The sequence below is a fragment of the Schistocerca serialis genome, chromosome 2, assembly GCF_023864345.2.
Source record: "Schistocerca serialis cubense isolate TAMUIC-IGC-003099 chromosome 2, iqSchSeri2.2, whole genome shotgun sequence".
Lineage (NCBI taxonomy): Eukaryota > Metazoa > Arthropoda > Insecta > Orthoptera > Acrididae > Schistocerca > Schistocerca serialis.
Genome location: NC_064639.1, coordinates 902,493,420 through 902,510,938, shown reverse-complemented (window position 1 = coordinate 902,510,938; position 17,519 = coordinate 902,493,420). Strand labels below are relative to the sequence as shown.

The 17,519-nt window shown below is 38.2% G+C and overlaps 2 protein-coding genes across 3 annotated transcripts in view; one reads left to right on the top strand and one right to left on the bottom strand.

Moving 5' to 3' along the window:
* Nucleotides 1-3,926, bottom strand: part of LOC126458250 (succinate dehydrogenase cytochrome b560 subunit, mitochondrial-like) — a 70,495-nt gene extending 66,569 nt beyond the window's left edge. Inside the window, exons 1-2 of the mRNA XM_050095164.1 lie at nucleotides 3,830-3,926; nucleotides 3,682-3,738 (exon numbers count right to left, since the gene is read on the bottom strand). Of these exons, the coding sequence (XP_049951121.1) occupies nucleotides 3,682-3,738; nucleotides 3,830-3,846 (74 nt within the window). The 5' untranslated portion in view covers nucleotides 3,847-3,926. The remainder of the gene's footprint in view (nucleotides 1-3,681; nucleotides 3,739-3,829) is intronic.
* Nucleotides 3,927-3,951: 25 nt separating this feature from the next.
* Nucleotides 3,952-17,519, top strand: part of LOC126458249 (uncharacterized) — a 113,008-nt gene continuing 99,440 nt past the window's right edge. For both annotated transcript variants that reach the window (XM_050095162.1, XM_050095161.1), the window contains exon 1: nucleotides 3,952-4,040. In XM_050095162.1, the coding sequence (XP_049951119.1) occupies nucleotides 4,037-4,040 (4 nt within the window). In that variant the 5' untranslated portion in view covers nucleotides 3,952-4,036. The remainder of the gene's footprint in view (nucleotides 4,041-17,519) is intronic.

The following is a 17,519-nucleotide window of genomic DNA, read 5'->3' as shown; positions in this document are numbered from 1 at the left end:
ATAGCTCAAATAAATGTCATGAACTTTGCTCTCTTTCAGATTTTCTCTCCTGCACAATTTAGTCTTCTAAAATCTGTTAATCAAGCAGTTATATCTGACACTTCATTTCACTTATAACATTCTTCAATACATACAATTAATTATGGAGTACAGCTTTCAAATCCCATTCTCTGTGTACATTGGTGATGAAAGTAACAGAACTTCATAAAATAACAAACATGCTATCAATTAAGCCCAATGCTTGTGATACACTGACTAACCTCACCAGAGAAACAGCTATCTAACATTGTATTGCACTGATTAAACCAGGGCTATAACAGGAAGTTGTAGACATTTCAATACTTCACTGCAAGCTGATGAAATATAAATTTAGCGAAGCCAGAGAAATAGATATTTTTTCACAAAACAGATAACTTACAAAAATAGCTCACATATACAAGTAAACTGAGGTTTTCTCTCAAGTTTTTTGGCTACATCAGGAGCAGAATCTGATGGTTGAAAGTATGAAAGTAGGACACTATTATAACAACTTGCTCACCCCTGAGACTGAGCCTTGGGGGGGGGGGTTGGGGAATTCTATCTAAGTGGACTTGAGTTTCATGTCTACTGCAACAAATACGCCACCTCCATTTCTCATTTCTTGATTCATACATGTGTATGGAGGGAACAGTTAGCTGTGCAGTACACACGTATCTGACAATTTTCTTTAGAAGTTTCAGTATTCAAGATACACTACTTGAACTTCTCCAGAAAATTATACCATATCTAATAACATATTCAAAATAACTATGAAAAGCAATTTTTCATGTACTGAAATCAGTGGAATTTGTTAGTATTTGCATTGCAAATGCAAACCGGCATATCTTATTTGATAGGAAGTCAGCTTAAGTTCTTGTCCACACTTAGTCCTAGGAATCTGACGGTGTCAACTTTTTCCATAAGTCAACTGTTATGTTGTATTTTAAGTTCCACACATTTGGAACATTTGGTTTTGAAATATACTGTATGGGTTTTTGCAAAGTTCTGTTTCAACACATTTAACTGGAACCAGTTTTCATGCTTACGATGGAGCTTGGATTTTTTTCCTACATCATCATCTGCAATTAAAACAGAATTATGGTTTGCAACAGAACTGATGGAGAATTTATATTTATGGGCAAGTTATTTACGTAGAATAGGAACAGGATTGGTGCCAAAATGGAGCTTGAGGCATACCTTGTGATACTGTACTCCATTAAAATTAATTACTCACTGCATTTGAAGTGGTAGTTATCTTTGTTTTCTGTTGTGCAGGTATGATATGAGCCAATTTAGAGCATTGTCCATAGTCCTGTATTTGTCTAACTTGTAAATAAGCAAGTTATGGATCATGGAGTCAAATGCTTTGTGAGATCACAGAAGATACCTGCAACTTTACACATCTGATCCAATGATTGGCATATCTTTTCAATAATGTTATTCACTGCATCCAGAGTGTTTTTTGCTGGTTGAAATCCAAATTGCTTACTTATAATAATACTTTTACAATAAAATTTTTGATCTGGTTTGCAGCTACTTTCTCGACCACTTTTGACAGGACTGGAAGAACAGAAACAGGGCTGTAGTTCCCATGTATCCCCTTGACCCTTTCTTGAACAGAGGTCTGACTTCGGCACACTACAGGACAATAGGAAAGATTCCTGTTCAAGAGATTGGTTAAACATTTTAGCTAGGGGGAGGTACTGTTAAGTAACACACTGTTTTAATCACTTTAGAGGGTATCCCATCCCACTCAGCAGAGTTTTATTTTTTACTGATAACATAACATTTTCCACATCCTTTATTAAGACTTTTTTAAAAATCCACAACACACTCAGCTTCTTGCCAGAGCCCACGGGGATTTACTTTACTCTGATAATCTGCTACATCAACATCTGACTTTTCCACATTTATGAAGATTTCATTTCAACACACTAATATTTGAGCTGGGTTTACAATAATGCTATCATCTACATAAATCCAATATATTTCATTACTACTAACTCTAACACCTAACTCTGATTTGACAACAGAATACACTGCTTTTGTCTTGTACTTCTATGTTGTACTATGAACTTATTGTTTGTCAGTTGCTTGGCTGCCTTCACAGCTTTTTTAAATGTAGCATTATAATAACAAGCATACTCAGTAAAACATCTATTTTTATTATATTTCAGTTTGTTGTGGAGCTTCCTCTTCCTGGCACTAGAAATTTTTATATCCTGAGTTAAATAGTTAAGTTTAATAGTCATTTTGTAACATGTGGTTACAAATTGAAAAGTGTCATTAAACATTTCAAGAAAGCTACTTAAAAATTGGTTAAAGTTACTATTACTCGAAATAATGCTGCTGTGTGGCCATTCAATCTCTCTCAACTTATTTCTAAATTAACTGAATTTTTTTCAGTGGAATTCATTTTTGTATGGCTTTTGTTACATGAATTCTCGATAATTTTTGGTAGTTGAATCAATAATGCAGAGTGGTCAGAGTCCTAAATCTACGCAAAATTTATAAACATTTTCAAATACATAATTTGTTACAATATTATCATACAGGTAGCTGACTGTGCATTTACTCCAGTGGGTTGCATGAAGTTTATTTTGAAGGCAAAGTTTTTTATTAACTCTGTGAATTTCGACACATCACTGTTTTCAACTATGATAATACTGAAGTCAGCAGCTAATTACTACCTTTTTCCTTTATTGAGCTTTCCCAGCAGGCAATGAAAATTCACCAGAAAGGCTTCACTTGCAGGTTTCTCTGGTACTCTATAAATAGAAACTACTATGACATTTATCTCCCTCAACTCTGTACAGCAGCTTTCAAATATACTCTCTTCATTCTAATCATCAAAATCACCCAATTATATGAGCTTCAGTGCTTTCTCACAGCGCTTCAAATTCTGGCACTTTGTTCCGAATGCTGTGACAGTTAACTACTAGGATTCTGATACATCCATCTTTTGGAGGCACTTCTTTGAATCTTACACTGGCACTTCTGGGTTTCCCACAGCTACTGCATGTGGATTGGATGGAGAGTCACCTCAACTAAAAAACCATTGTGTGCACCTCACACACTGAATTACTTGCTAGCTGCCTCAGATGTGTAGTGAATATCTGGACTATTTAGGGCGGCCCTAGAACTCTCAACCCTATGGTGCAAGTCTATGGAGTCATAGCCTAGCTTGTCGCAGAACCCTCCGAGTCTCTGGTTCAAGTCTTCCACGCGACTAAGAACCACATTATATGAATTAACTTGATGGATGCATGTCTTTCAGTACAGTAGCTACAGTAGTTAAGTCGAGTTAACTAGTGCACGAATTCCGTTTCTGATTTCTATTTACGGTAGTCGACGAAGCAAGTCTTTACCTAAAAGAGTATGACTATCAACGTTGGACTTCCTACACATTTAAACATAAATTAACAGTGTGAATGTAGGCTCTCCCGGTGTATACAGCTGGTGAAATCTTCTCGGACTTCCATCCGGATAGCCCGATAAGATTTCATCATAAATTAACAGATTCTCATATTAGCGACATGTACATTCAAACAGCTGCAAATGAAATACGTATTAATAAACTGTCACTTAAAGCTAAAAAAAAAAAAAAAAAAAAAAACAAACAAAAAAAAAAAAAAAACAGGAAACGAAAAAAGTAAAACTTACGGCTGGCTATATAATCCTCGTACGAAGCTCCCACATAACTGCCTGTTTCCCAGCAATCTGTGACAGACACATAGAATAGTAGACGACGCACATTATCTCTAATAATATCGACAATAATGCTTGAAAAATAAATTATTGCCAATTTCACCTGTAACACAGTGCCATATTCCAAACCTATTTCTATTTGTGTCCGGTGCGCTACCAAAGTTTGTACATGAGTTGGAAGATAAAGCAGAACCTGTGCAGAACAGTAAATCCCTCTGGCTCACGCCCAGCCGTTACATTAATCTTTGATTTGTTAGAGCGGCAATACGACTGTTTTGTAAACAGTGTTTGAATCTGTCGTATTTCAAATATGGGTAAATATTAGTTAAAAATTTTAGATAATATGTTAAACGCTTTATATAGATACAATCAGCGGAATTACAACGCAGGACTATTTCTACAGTTTGCTATACAAACGTGTTTGTGCCAGACTAGAATTTTTGTTGTCTGTCACACAGGTACATTATTTTTACTGGCGTCACGACATCTAAATAATAACAGTTCTTGTGTTAGTCGTTAGCGTGATACCTTGAAAAAGATATTTGTGTACGGTTCAGTACTCCTCACGGAATATCAAACTATAAATGTAGGTTTTTCAAACAATGAAATACAAGAAGTAAAAAGAGTTGAGTTCTTGGGACTTCAGATAGATAACGGTCTTAATTGGAAAAACATCTGTCATTAATGAAGTGATTCAGCTATTATTTCAGTACGCATGATTGCTGCAATGGCTGATTTAGAAAACGAAACTAGTTCGTTGCCCATATTCCATTCACCAGTGATTTATAGAATCACTTTTTCTGTGGGAATTTAACTTGTAGGTATAGTATTTTCAGAATACAAAGCGAGTTTTAAAAATTACATATGGTAATAATTCCCGTAGATACCTTTTCAAAAAATTGAGTGTTTTGAAACTACTAAACAGCATACTACCTATACTCACTGACGTCTTTTGTAATTACCAATTTTTCCCTTTTAACAAAAAATGGTGAAAATCGCGAATATAACCCTGGGACCAAAAACAACCTTTACAAAGCCTTCAAGGGCTTGTTATTAGGTACAGAAAGGAGTTTCATACATGGGTAAAAATGCATTCAACAGTTTATTTATTGACATTTTCTTTGCATGGAGTCATCACAATGATGGCTTCTGCAAACATCAGAAATAGTAATAGCCATAATGGTAGTTACATGTACAAAGTACAGCAATTGTTACAGCATATATCTATTTTGTATACTTATTACCTTATAGCCGATGTACAACTTGTCCATATCACAAGCAGTTTTTTAACATTCATTGAGACCGAACGAGGTGGCGCAGTGGTTAGACACTGGACTCGCATTCGGGAGGACGACGGTTCAATCCCGCGTCCGGCCATCCTGATTTAGGCTTTCCGTGATTTCCCTAAATCACTCCAGGCACATGCCGGGATGGTTCCTCTGAAAGGGCACGGCCGACTTCCTTCCCCATCCTTCCCTAATCCGATGAGACCGTGACCACGCTGTCTGGTCTCCTTCCCCAAACCAACCAACATTCATTGAATGAATATTAATACTTTTCACTGAGTAAGGCGGTTCAGATCTGCCTCTGGAAATCCAGATAATGTTTTCCGTGATTTCCTCAAATTGCTGTAGGTGAATGCCAGGATGGCTGCTTTGAAAGAGCACGTCTGATTTCTTTCCTTATCCATTCCAAGCTTGTTTCTCTCTCCCATGACTTCAATGTCAAAGGGACTTAAAACCTATTCATCCTTCCTTTCTTTTGGACAAACATATTTCTACCAGAAAATATTAATTTTGTGTTAAAATCATTCCTCATGTGTGTTCTTAGAGTTTTGTAGTTCATCAAACCATTGGTATATGGGCTTTAATCTGTCATTTTTAATGTTATTTGTTTTCAGAAGTACTTATATTTTGTCTTGGCGTTGTGACCATGTACATCTTTGCACATCTGTTGGTTGACTCACAAGAAAATAACTAATGTAAATATGTATATAGAACATATTATTAGGTAGGCCTATTTGTGCTGCACAGATACTTCATGACGTGATTCTCTATTGTCTAGCTTTTGTAAAAGTCTTAGTAGGCCTATTGTTTGTTGTAAGAGCAATATTCTTACTAAGTGGACATCAGTGGCACAGCCCCCTAATTCAGTCCGATAATTAAGATAGGATTAAATTATTCTATGGTATAATATTTTTAATCTTTAGCTAGGAACTATTTTCGTGAACGGCTAAGGAGATATAAGCTGGTACTGACTTTACCACATACAAAGTTAATGTGGCTTGTCCACCTCAATTGTTCATCAGTGTACACACCCAGAAATTTACATAGCATGGGCCACTGCTATTAGAGTGGTCAAGAAGAGGAACAAGGTACTAGACAATGAACTGACTTTGGGGGCAGGCAAAGGAAAAGCAGTGGTTCCACTAACGTATGCACCTAGGCACGATCCTAGGAGAGAACATTGGATCGGCTGGAGCAATGGGGCTATGGATGCTTGGTGCAGATGGCTGATGGAGCAGCTGATCAGAGGGAGAGGAGGGAAGGAAATAAAAGAGTGGTGTCGCTGACCTGACGATGGCAATGTGTTCGTTTGCCGAAGTATTGTGCCCATCGCACAGTGATATCCAGCACTCCACCTGTAAACTATTTCCGCATTAAGTACACAAGGAAAAGCTGAAGAATCATGTACAATAATCTATGTAATGCGTGAGATTCAGTAAAGAAAAACTGCACAAAAGTAGGAGTAAGACCTGTGACTGGAGCATTACACCTTCTGAAAATGTGTTTCTTCCACTTGGGTGACAGCCAGAACTGTTGATATTGATCTGAATCTGTTATATTACCTGTGATTTCAGCATCGAAAAAAATTTTTATCAAATTCTGTGTACATAATTTGCAAACTACCATGAAGTGCTAGGCATAGGGCACCGATGTTTAACGTTGTGTGAGATTCTAAAGCTGCTTCCTATTCCAGCTATGCATGTACAGGAGAAGGATGACTGAATAAATGTTTCTGTAATTAGTATAACCTTGTCTTCTTCTTGGTTATACGGGAGCGATACACGGGGGGGGGGGGGGGGGGCTGGCATGTATTTCTAAATTCTTTACTTAATACTGGTTTTGGAGACCCTGTAAGTAGGCTTTCATAGTGTAATTGGCACCTGTCTTCAAGGGTCTGCCAACTCAGGGCTTTCAGCATCTCAGTAATGCTCTCTCATGTGTCGAATGGACCTGTGACAGTCAAACCCGTGTCTGGCCATCCTGATTTAGGTTTTCCGTGATTTCCGTAAATCGCTTAAGACAAGTGCGGGAATGGTTCCTTTGAAAGGGCACGGCTGCTTTCCTTCTTCATCCTTTCCTGATCTGAGCTTGTGCTCCATCTCTAATGACCTCATCGTTGGCGGGACATTAAACAGTAATCGCATCTTCCTCCTACAATTTCTGCTACCTTTGTACATATTTGATATCCACTCTTATTCCTATTTTGTATGGAACCTACAGACTTGAACAACATTTTGGATCTGATTTTGTAAGCAAACTATTTCGTTGGTGCATTGCATTAACCTTATATCCTACCGATTAACCGAATTCTCCCACCTGCTTTTGTTGATGACTGAGCCCATGTGATCATTTCACATCACAACAAATTGTTACACACAGATATTAATATGAGCTGACTGATTGATACTAATTGTGACACACTGACACTTCAAAATTTCACGTTTCTGCCATATGTGAAACTCACAATTGTATATTTCTGAACAGTTAAACAAAGTTGCCAGTTTTTCCACTACTCCAAAACTTAAGAAAGATCAAACTGCATATTTGTGTAGCCTTTTTCTCACAGTATTTCATTGTAGATAATTGCGTGTCATCTGCAAAAATTCTGAAGTAACTATTGGTAATGTCTGCAAAGTTATTAATATGCAATCATTTGAGTGATTCTTCACTTTAGAGTACTTCTTCTAATGAGGGATCTGATTTCTGTGCATTTGTAGAGTAAGTATATGTTTTGGGCTATCTGTTTTCATTTTATTATGATGACAAATTCTATATTATTGTGAGATGATTCCTGTATGAATAAATAAACAAAAAGTAATAAGTTGCTTAAATGTTCATCATTACTGGATTCGGGATTCTTGATGATTTTTTTTGTGTTTGAATTTGCTGTGAAATGAGGAGAATTTTTACATGACTCAATTGCCTTTGATTCCTATAAGCTGCTTTTAATGGCTAAATTTATCGTGAGTTGTCATTTGTCTCATAAGTAACAATTTCAGATTGAACTATTTTTGAGTTAGGTTGCTAAATTTTGTATCTTTCTCTGCAGGTGAATTGAATAAGTATTATTAACCATTCCAGAGACTTTTTGGGACCTGTTAGTACATCATCACACTTCTGAGCTGTGTTTTCTTCAGATATCTGATTTCTTGCTGTAATTAATTTTTCTTGAGTAGCTTGCAATAACTGATAATGCCCTATTCTCTTATAATATACTACCAGTATGCATTCAATGTTCTTTGTATCTCATTTATACCTACTTGATTTTTCAGTTGAAACTACCAATACCGAATATTTGATTTTCCTGAAAGTAATGTTGTTCTGCCATATGATGTAGTCAACGGGCAAACAGGAAGAGAACAGAACACTGACTTTTTTGTGTCTGTATTATGTTTTGGAATGTAGGATGTGGCGACAGATTGAGCTACACAGTAGTCTGAAGAATGGCTTAGGTTGAAAGAGGACGATTTATTTGTGATTTGTCAAACTGGTAACGTAACTTCAGTAAACCTGTCTTTGCTGGTAAATAATTTTGAGATACCTAAGGTTTGGTATCTTTCTGGGGAATTGTTCTTCTGGCACCTAGCTTTTTAAGGTTTTTGTACGAAAATTTGTAATGAGATACACAGCCATAGCCACTGCTTCACCCATATATCTTTTTAGTAATCATGCATCAGACACTAGGCATCTGCCCCCCTCCCCCCCCCTCCCCCCCTTTTTTTAAAAATAATGTTCTGTTGTTTCTTTCTGCCACTTCGTTTTCTTTAGGTGTGTAAGTTACTGTTGTTTTTGTTCCTGGTTCACACTTTCCTTTCCACTGTCAGTGCACTGGTCATAAAGTTTATTACTGGTGTATCTTTACAGTAGGTTCTTGAAATCTCTTATAATTTTTCAGGTACATGATTTTTATCACCAAATGTGTACAACAGTACTTTTCTTGAACAATTATCTGTTAGTTTCAAGAAATGTCTAGCACCTTCAAATGTCCTTGTTTCCTTTCATCCAGAGAAGTCAGACTCTGCTAATTCAAGAATACTGTTTGCTCTAGGCTCAGAAAGTTGGAAAGATAATCTTGTCTTTTGACCTTCTGAGCATTATACATATGGTGAATCAGTAGTTCCTGTTTATTTAAAGCTGTCGGCCATATCCTTCTGCAAAGTTTGCGTTCTCTCCGCGCTTGAATGTCCTTTTCCTGTGTGCTACACTTAAGCATCATCTGATATTGATACTGGTTTGGCTCAAACTGTTGTGTCTAACCTGGAATGGGCTCACAGTTTGTACTTTCGATGAGAGTATTGGCGTGACAGTAAACCTGCTTGTTGCAGTTGAAACATGTACATGAAGTTCTAGTCCCCTTTTGTTCTTTGCAGGAAACCTGAATTTGACAGTGTTTGGAGGAAGGAGTGAGTGGTAGGTTCGCATGCTGGCTAGCAGAGGCAGTTGGCCATCTGGTGCTTTCAGAGCCAGTGGGATGAGGTGCAAATGCAGAAATTGCTCATTACTTCTGTAAATAGATACTTAGGGAAAGTACATCTACTCTAGTGTGAATCAAGTAATTTTTATTAATAAATGTTTACTAACAAAAGTTGCCTTTTGCACTCAGACAGTAGGAGTAGTCTACAGGTCACAGTAATTTTACAGTGCAAGGAAACATTGATGTTAATAAATAAATAACTTTGCCATAACCGAAGATGTATGATCTTATACAAACTATACCAATTATATGCTCAAGTTAAAGATCATGCGCCATAGTCGGCAGCCATCAATAGGTTGCCCTTCGATCTAGTCATGCGGTAGCCTATGCTCTCATACCATTAACAGTTAGCTTATAATTAGTGTGAATAAGTTCATTTTACGGTGTTTCTTAAATAAACACACCATAATGGCATCCCGTATAAAAATTGTTTGCACAAAAACCTACTTCCCACTTCATTACATAAAACATAGACAGTAGTACTGCACTATCAGAATCCGACAGTGCTGTAATGGCTCTGCAAGGGGACATAAAACTTGGAGAGCATCACACAACATGCAGGAAGAATTACTGCGTGGTGGCTCACTAAGTCAGTTCAAGAGTGGACTGGCTTAGTTGCCACAAAATTCGTGCGAGAAAGTGTTGCCAGTTATACTGTATGCTCCTTATACCACTATCTGTGGACTCACCAGCTAAGCTGAGACATTTCCAGAGGTTTAGTACTAGTGGGAGGTTCTTGCATGGAGGTTGGCTCATCTCTACAGTTTGTAGGGGCCAGCAAGCTCATATGCTACTCTGAGGGACAAAGTCTTCCCGTGAAATCTTCTTGATCATGCCAAGGTAAAAAATGTTGTATAAGACATGCACGGACCATCAGTGGATGCAAGCTTGGACACTATAGTGTATAGGCATTTGGTCAACTATTCTCATTGACCTGACATCCAGCATGCATGATACTCTATTAGAATAAGGAATTTTTTTCGTTTCCCCCCTTTGGTACACTGTGAGAAGATTGTCACTTGAGTTTACAGGTGTGTTCCATACACCTTGCCATCTCCACTTCGCACCGCACTCTTTGAGTGATCTCCAAAGAGTGCCAACTAAACTTGTTACTTTTTGTTTCAGGTCATCCTCCAGTTTCATGGTGGATGAAGAAGTTGTCAGTTGTGATATTATGACCACAGCTGAGGAATAGCCGTGCCAACTTCATAATGGCGTGACCAATATGATTACTCGGATCATGAGTTTCATGTTTGCCGTGATAAGAGAATCATTTCAGAAAGTAGTGCTTGTCAGCATCACACAAAAGCCCGTAATTTATACAATATTTATCAGGCCTACTCAGTGTGTATTGTATGAATGGGTGTCCGCACTTGCAGGGATACAGCTCTTCATCGACAGTCATTTTCTCACCTGACTTGTATCAGGCAATACAATTGTCGGTAAATAGATTTCATATTTCTGAAGCAAGGCAAAATTTATGTTTCCTTGTGTTGCCTCCTTGATCACATAGTATCAAACCTAAGACAACAGTATATTTCTGTGCCACTTTGTTGGTCTGTATGTTGCCAGTGCGTAGGGAACCGAAAGCCATGCTGACATAAAGCATCATCTGACCTTCAAATTCTTCATATTTCAGGTTATGTTTGTCCTAAACTGTCGTGATGTACTCTGAAATCTAGTTAATAATGCCGAGGATCTCCCAGAAACTACTTAGAGTCTGAATACCTGTGTTATTGATATCAGATTGCGTTAAACTGTGTATAGGTAAAAAATGACGCACGTGGTACTTCAGGTGCAACAGATAAATTTTTCATACTTCTAGATGGGCTAGGGGGATGAAATTTTGGTGAGTTGTACATCACCTTAAATGATTAAAAGTCACAAGGGCATTTGGTTCTGCCATGGTTATGGAGGAGGGTAGGGACCTTGATGAACCCTCATGGGTCAAAAATGACCCATGTGGTATTGTTAGTGTTAATTGCCCAGATTATCCCTAAACAATCTTGTGACAAAACTTACTTTTACTGAAGCTTCTTCTGTTGAATCTCAGCCTGACATCTGTTTGTTCTACAGTTTGTTTTATGTTGTCATTACGCACTTCAGGTGCCTCCAGTGACTCTTAAATATTTGACAGTTGTTGTTGTTTCCTGTGATATTTTGCCAGTAGTGTAACCAAACACAAACGGATAAGTAAATGTAAATGAAGACTTCCGCAGCCATTGTCACAGTTATTAAAATTCTTCTGGGTTTGAGGCTGCATTGCCAACTATAAAATTCTCACATTTCGGCGACTATTGCAAGACGTCTTCCTTAGGGTGTATTGCTAATTGCTGAATGACCACTAGTTTGGTTATTTATATATCATGAAGGAGTACTGTCATTGGATATGAGGGCGAGGAGGAAGGGTATTAGGTGTTTTTTATTGGTCTTTGTATTGCGTGTTGTCATTGGTGGAAATAGGCATTTTCCATTGGAATTTTCTTTATTGCTTGCCATTGGCAGAAATCAGTGAATAGGAAACTGAGCAGTGACTGCAGTATAGCGTTGTTTATTAACTGCCTACTATCGACTAGGTTGCATCAGCACTCTTGTGTTGGCCGCCAGCAGTGACAGCTTTGTGGAAGGACAGCTCCTGCAAAGCAACAGGTGCGCGATAGGCCACAGTGGAGAACTGAAACTTGGTGTAATGCGCTTCGAACCAATCAATGAATGGCTATCCATATTAAGATTAAGGGGAAAATTTGTCAACATAACAATTGTAAATGTACATGTACCCACAGAGGAGGCAGATGAACAACAGAAGGATGAGTTTTATAGCAAAGTAGAGCAGTTGTATGATCAGACTCCTAAACATGATGTTAAGGTCTTAACAGGAGACTTGAATGCAAAAATAGGAAAAGAAGAGGCTTATCAGCCAACTATAGGAAGACATAGCCTCCATGAAATGTCAAATGACAAAGGAATTAGGGTTGTAGATTTTGCTATATGTAAAAACATGACTGTTAGCAGTACATGGTTTCCACACAAAAATATACACAAAGAAACACGAATGTCACCAGATTGACAAACTAGAAATCAGATAGACCATATATTGATTGACAGGAGGGATGGATCAGACATAATGGATGTTAGGAGCCAACATGGAGCTGACTGCAATTCAGACCATCATCTAATGAGAATTAAGTGCAGGCAAAGGATCTCACTATTGAGTAAACAAAAATGTCACAAACAGAAAAAGTTTTGACATTGAGAAACTAAAGTCAGAAGAAATACGGAGAGCACATCAGGCAAAAATAGAAGAGGGGATTAAGAACGATACCGACACATCAAATGAACATATAGAAATAATGTGGAAACAATGTAAGACTACAATCCTAGAGGCAGCTGTGGAGGTTTGGGGACTTGTGCGGGCTCAAAGGAAGGCAGATTGTATGAGAAGAATGGAAGAATGTAACATAGCACAAATGAAATTATTTCGGAGAAGAACTAGAACAAATCTGAATGAATATAATGAGAAGTGCGGTGTAGGTTAGAGGGTTTGCGATAGAAGAAAGGAGCACTAGAAAATATTTTTAGGTTTCAGATACATATTTTAACGGTTTTTGTGATAATATTTACTATATAAGTGACGTATTAGTGGTTTCTTCATTCACCTCTGCCTTTCTTGTGTTGTGACCTGATATTTGTGAGTGTTTCGTATCGAGCAACTTAACCTCTTGCCTGTGTTTACATTCCGCGCTGACCAGTTGCAGCTGTAGCGGCACATCGAAAGCTAAGTACTAATTAATTGTTTGTGTATAGTGGTTTATTTAGGAACTTTAGTAGTCTTCAACCGGTGTTCTTGGTGTTTTCTGGTGAAATAATTTCAGAAGAACTTTTTGGGAACTGTTTTCAGCTTCGTTACTGTGTCATTAGACGTTTGATTCTCTTTCTGTATTAGTCTTTTGTTATATTCACATTTGTTGTTTATTAATACTGTTAATAATAGTAGTTACTTCCCTTGTAGAGTAAGTTTGTGATTATTGTAGTCAGATTTTTAACATCTTCTAATTGTAGTAGCGGAACTTAGAAAAAGTAAAATTTTACCATGAGTGAGAAGTGTGGGCTTTGCCGTAGGTTCGTGAGTAGTGGATTGCGGTGTGAGACTTGTTCGAAGTATTTTCACTGGGGGGGGGGGGGGGGGGATGCAGTGGGGAAGCCAGTGGGCATTCTGGTGAGATCCTCTCCTGGAACTGCAGGTTATGTAGCAAGAGTAAGTTGATAGAGGAGCAGGAGCATAAGATCTGTGCCCTTCAGGTGCAGTTGAAAAACGCACAGGAGGAGCTAGATAGGATGAGGAGGGAGAAGGGGGTTGGGGAATGGGAGCTGTCTGTTGGCAAGAGATCTGCTAGGAGAAGTAGATTTTCATATAGTTTTACTATTGGTATTTACAATAGATATGACCAACTGTCAGAGTCTAGTGGAGAGGAATGTCTAGTAGCTGTAGATGTAGGAAGTATGCAGCAGACCTCAGTAGTTACTGTGCCTAGTACAGTTGCAAAGTCGAAGAGGAAGAAGAAGGTTCTGCTGTTAGGTAGTTCTCACGGCAGAGGTGTAGGCCACCAGTTGCAGGAAGTGCTGGGGAGTGAGTACCAGGTCACCAGCATTGTGAAGCCTAATGAAGGGTTGGCTCAGGTGACTGTTAACATAGGGGGGTTATGTAGGGATTTTACTAAAGAGGATCAGGTAGTGATTGTGGGTGGAGCTGGTAATAGTATTGATAGGGATGGGGGGTATAACATAGATGGTGACCTGGAAAAGATAGCCACTCAGACTGGCAACACGAATGTGCATTTCGTGGAACTGTTTCAGCCTCATGATCTGCCTCATCTTAATACATCCGTCAGGCGTAATAACATGAGACTTGGGGGTGCGCTGATGACAGAAAGCATGGGTCACATTTCAGTGGTGTCGGTGGAGTCTATCAGCAGGATGGGTTTCACTATACATGGCCTGCACCTCAACAGGTATGGGAAGGGGAGGTTGGCAAAGCTTATAGGTGACAGCATAGGTGGGGTTGGTGGGATCACTCATGGGAAAATTCCTGCAGTAGTGGGTGTTAGAGCTGCACCTTTTTTAGATTGAAGTCAGCTGATAGGTATTCCTGCTTAAGGGAAGTCTCTCTAACAAGGGAATCACTTTTGACAAAGCTTAGGTATCCGAGTAATGAGGGAATTAGTATATTTCATCAAAATATACAAGGTATTAGAGATAAAGTTAGTGAACTGCTTATAGATGTTGACTCTGAAATTATTGGTATATCTGAACACTTCTTAAATAAGGAGAAAATTCAGAGGCTTCCTTTACCAGGATACAGGTTGGCTGGCAGCTTTTCGAGGAGCTCTTTGCGGTGTGGGGGAGTATCCATGTATGTGAAAAATGGCATCCCATTTGAGTCAATTGATGTTTCAAAGTACTGCACTGAAAAGGTGTTTGAATGTAGTGCAGGTGTGGTTAAATTTAACGGAGCTAAATTTCTAACTGTTGTTATTTATAGATCCCCAGACTCCGATTGCACAACATTTTTGCTAAAGCTAGAGGAGGTTCTTGGTTCACTTTATAGGAAATACAAAAAGTTATTTATTTATGGTGACTTCAATATTAATTGTATAAGTGATTGTGCAAGGAAGAGGATGCTGGTAGACCTCTTTAATTCATATAATCTTATGCAAACCGTATTCTTTCCAACGAGAGTGCAAGGGAACAGCAGAACAACCATAGACAACATTGTTGTTCATTCCTCATTACTAGAATGGCATTCTGTTAGCAAAAAGGTGAATGGCCTTTCAGATCATGATGCACAAATTTTAACTTTAAAAGATTTTTGTGCTGCAACACGTGTTAAATATAGTCATCAGCTGTTCAGGAAAGCTGATCCAGTTGCTGTAGAGACCTTTGTAAACCTTATAAAGGAACAAGAGTGGCAAGATGTTTATAGCGCTGATACAGTAGACGATAAATATAATGCTTTTCTCAAGACTTTTCTCATGCTCTTTGAAAGTTGCTTTCCGTTAGAACGTTTAAAACAGGGTACTAGCACAAACAGGCAGCCTGGGTGGCTGACTACAGGGATAAGAATATCTTGTAGAACAAAGTGGCAATTATATCAAAACGTTAGAAACAGTCAAAATCTAAATGCAGCAGCCCATTACAAACAGTATTGTAAGGTGCTTAAAAATGTTATTAGGAAGGTAAAAAGCATGTGGTATGCAGATAGAATAGCTAAGTCTCAGGATAAAATTAAAACCACACGGTCAGTCGTAAAGGAAGTTGCTGGTCTGCAGAGACAGGTCGAGGATATAGAATCAGTGCATAGTGGGAATGTCTGTGTTACTGATAAGTCGCATATATGTACAGTATTTAATAATCGCTTTCTGAATATAGCAGGTGAACTAAATAGAAACCTAGTCCCAACAGGGAATCATATAGCGCTCTTAGAAAAAAGTGTTCCGAGACTGTTACCTGAAATGCTCCTCCATGATACTGACAAGAGGGAGATTGAGTTAATAATTAAATCACTAAAGACTCATGGATATGACTGGGTATCTAGCAGAATACTGAAGTATTGTTCTATGTATGTTAGCCCAGTTCTCAGCCATATCTGTAACTTTTCCTTTAGGAGTGGTCGGTTTCCTGACCGATTAAAGTACTCGGTAGTGAAGCCACTTTATAAAAAGGGAGACATTGATAATGTTAACAATTTTAGACGTATTTCTATGCCATCGGTGTTTGCTAAAGGTTACTGGAGCATCAGTTGCTGACCCTCGAATCATGAAACGACGCGACGCAGTCATGTTTCGATTCATGAGCATTTAAATTCACATAATTTGCTGTCAAATGTTCAGTTTGGTTTTAGAAATGGTTTAACAACTGAAAATGCTATATTCTCTTTTCTCTGTGAGGCTTTGGACGGATTAAATAAAAGGTTAAGAATGCTAGGTGTTTTCTTTGATTTAACGAAGGCTTTTGACTGTGTTGACCACAAAATATTACTGCAGAAATTGGACCATTATGGAGTAAGGGGAGTAGCTTACAATTGGTTCACCTCTTACTTTAAGAACAGAAAGCAGAGGGTAATTCTCCGCAATATTGAGAGTGGTAGTGATGTTCAGTCCCAATGGGGCACTGTTAAGTGGGGCGTTCCCCAAGGGTCGGTGCTGGGGCCACTGCTGTTTCTTATTTATATAAATGATATGCCTTTTAGTATTACGGGTGATTCAAAAATATTTCTGTTTGCTGATGACACCAGCTTGATGGTGAAGGATCTTGTGTGTAATATTGAAGCAGTAACAAATAATGTAGTTCATGAAATAAGTTCGTGGCTTGTGGAAAATAATTTGATGCTAAATCACAGTAAGACCCAGTTTTTACATTTTCTAACTCACAATTCAACAAGAACCGATATTTTGATCAGACGGAATAGGCATATTATAAAGCAAGACGGAACAGCAAGATCCTAAGCGTTCGGATAGATAGTAAGCTGTTGTGGAAAGCCCGAGTCCAGGATCTTGTTCATAAGCTAAATGCTGCTTTAGTTACCATTAGAACAGTATCTGAAATAAGTGACACTTCAGCACGAAAAGTAGCCTACTTCGCATATTTTCATACGCTTATGTCATATGGTATTATTTTTTGGGGTAATTCTTCTGATTCAAAAAGGGCATTTTTGGCTCAAAAACGGGCTGTTCGAGCTATATGTGGTGTAAGTTCGAGAACCTCTAGTCGATCCCTATTCAAAAATCTGGGAATTCTGACATTGCTCTCACAGTATATATTTTCTTTAATGTCGTTTGTTGTTAGCAATATTAGCCTATTCCCAAGAGTTAGCAGCTTTCACTCAGTTAATACTAGGCAGAAATCAAATCTGCATGTAGAATGCACTTCCTTGACTCTTGTGCAGAAAGGAGTGCAGTATTCTGCTGCATCCATTTTCAATAAGCTACCACAAGAACTTAAAAATCTTAGCAGTAGCCCAAACTCTTTTAAGTCTA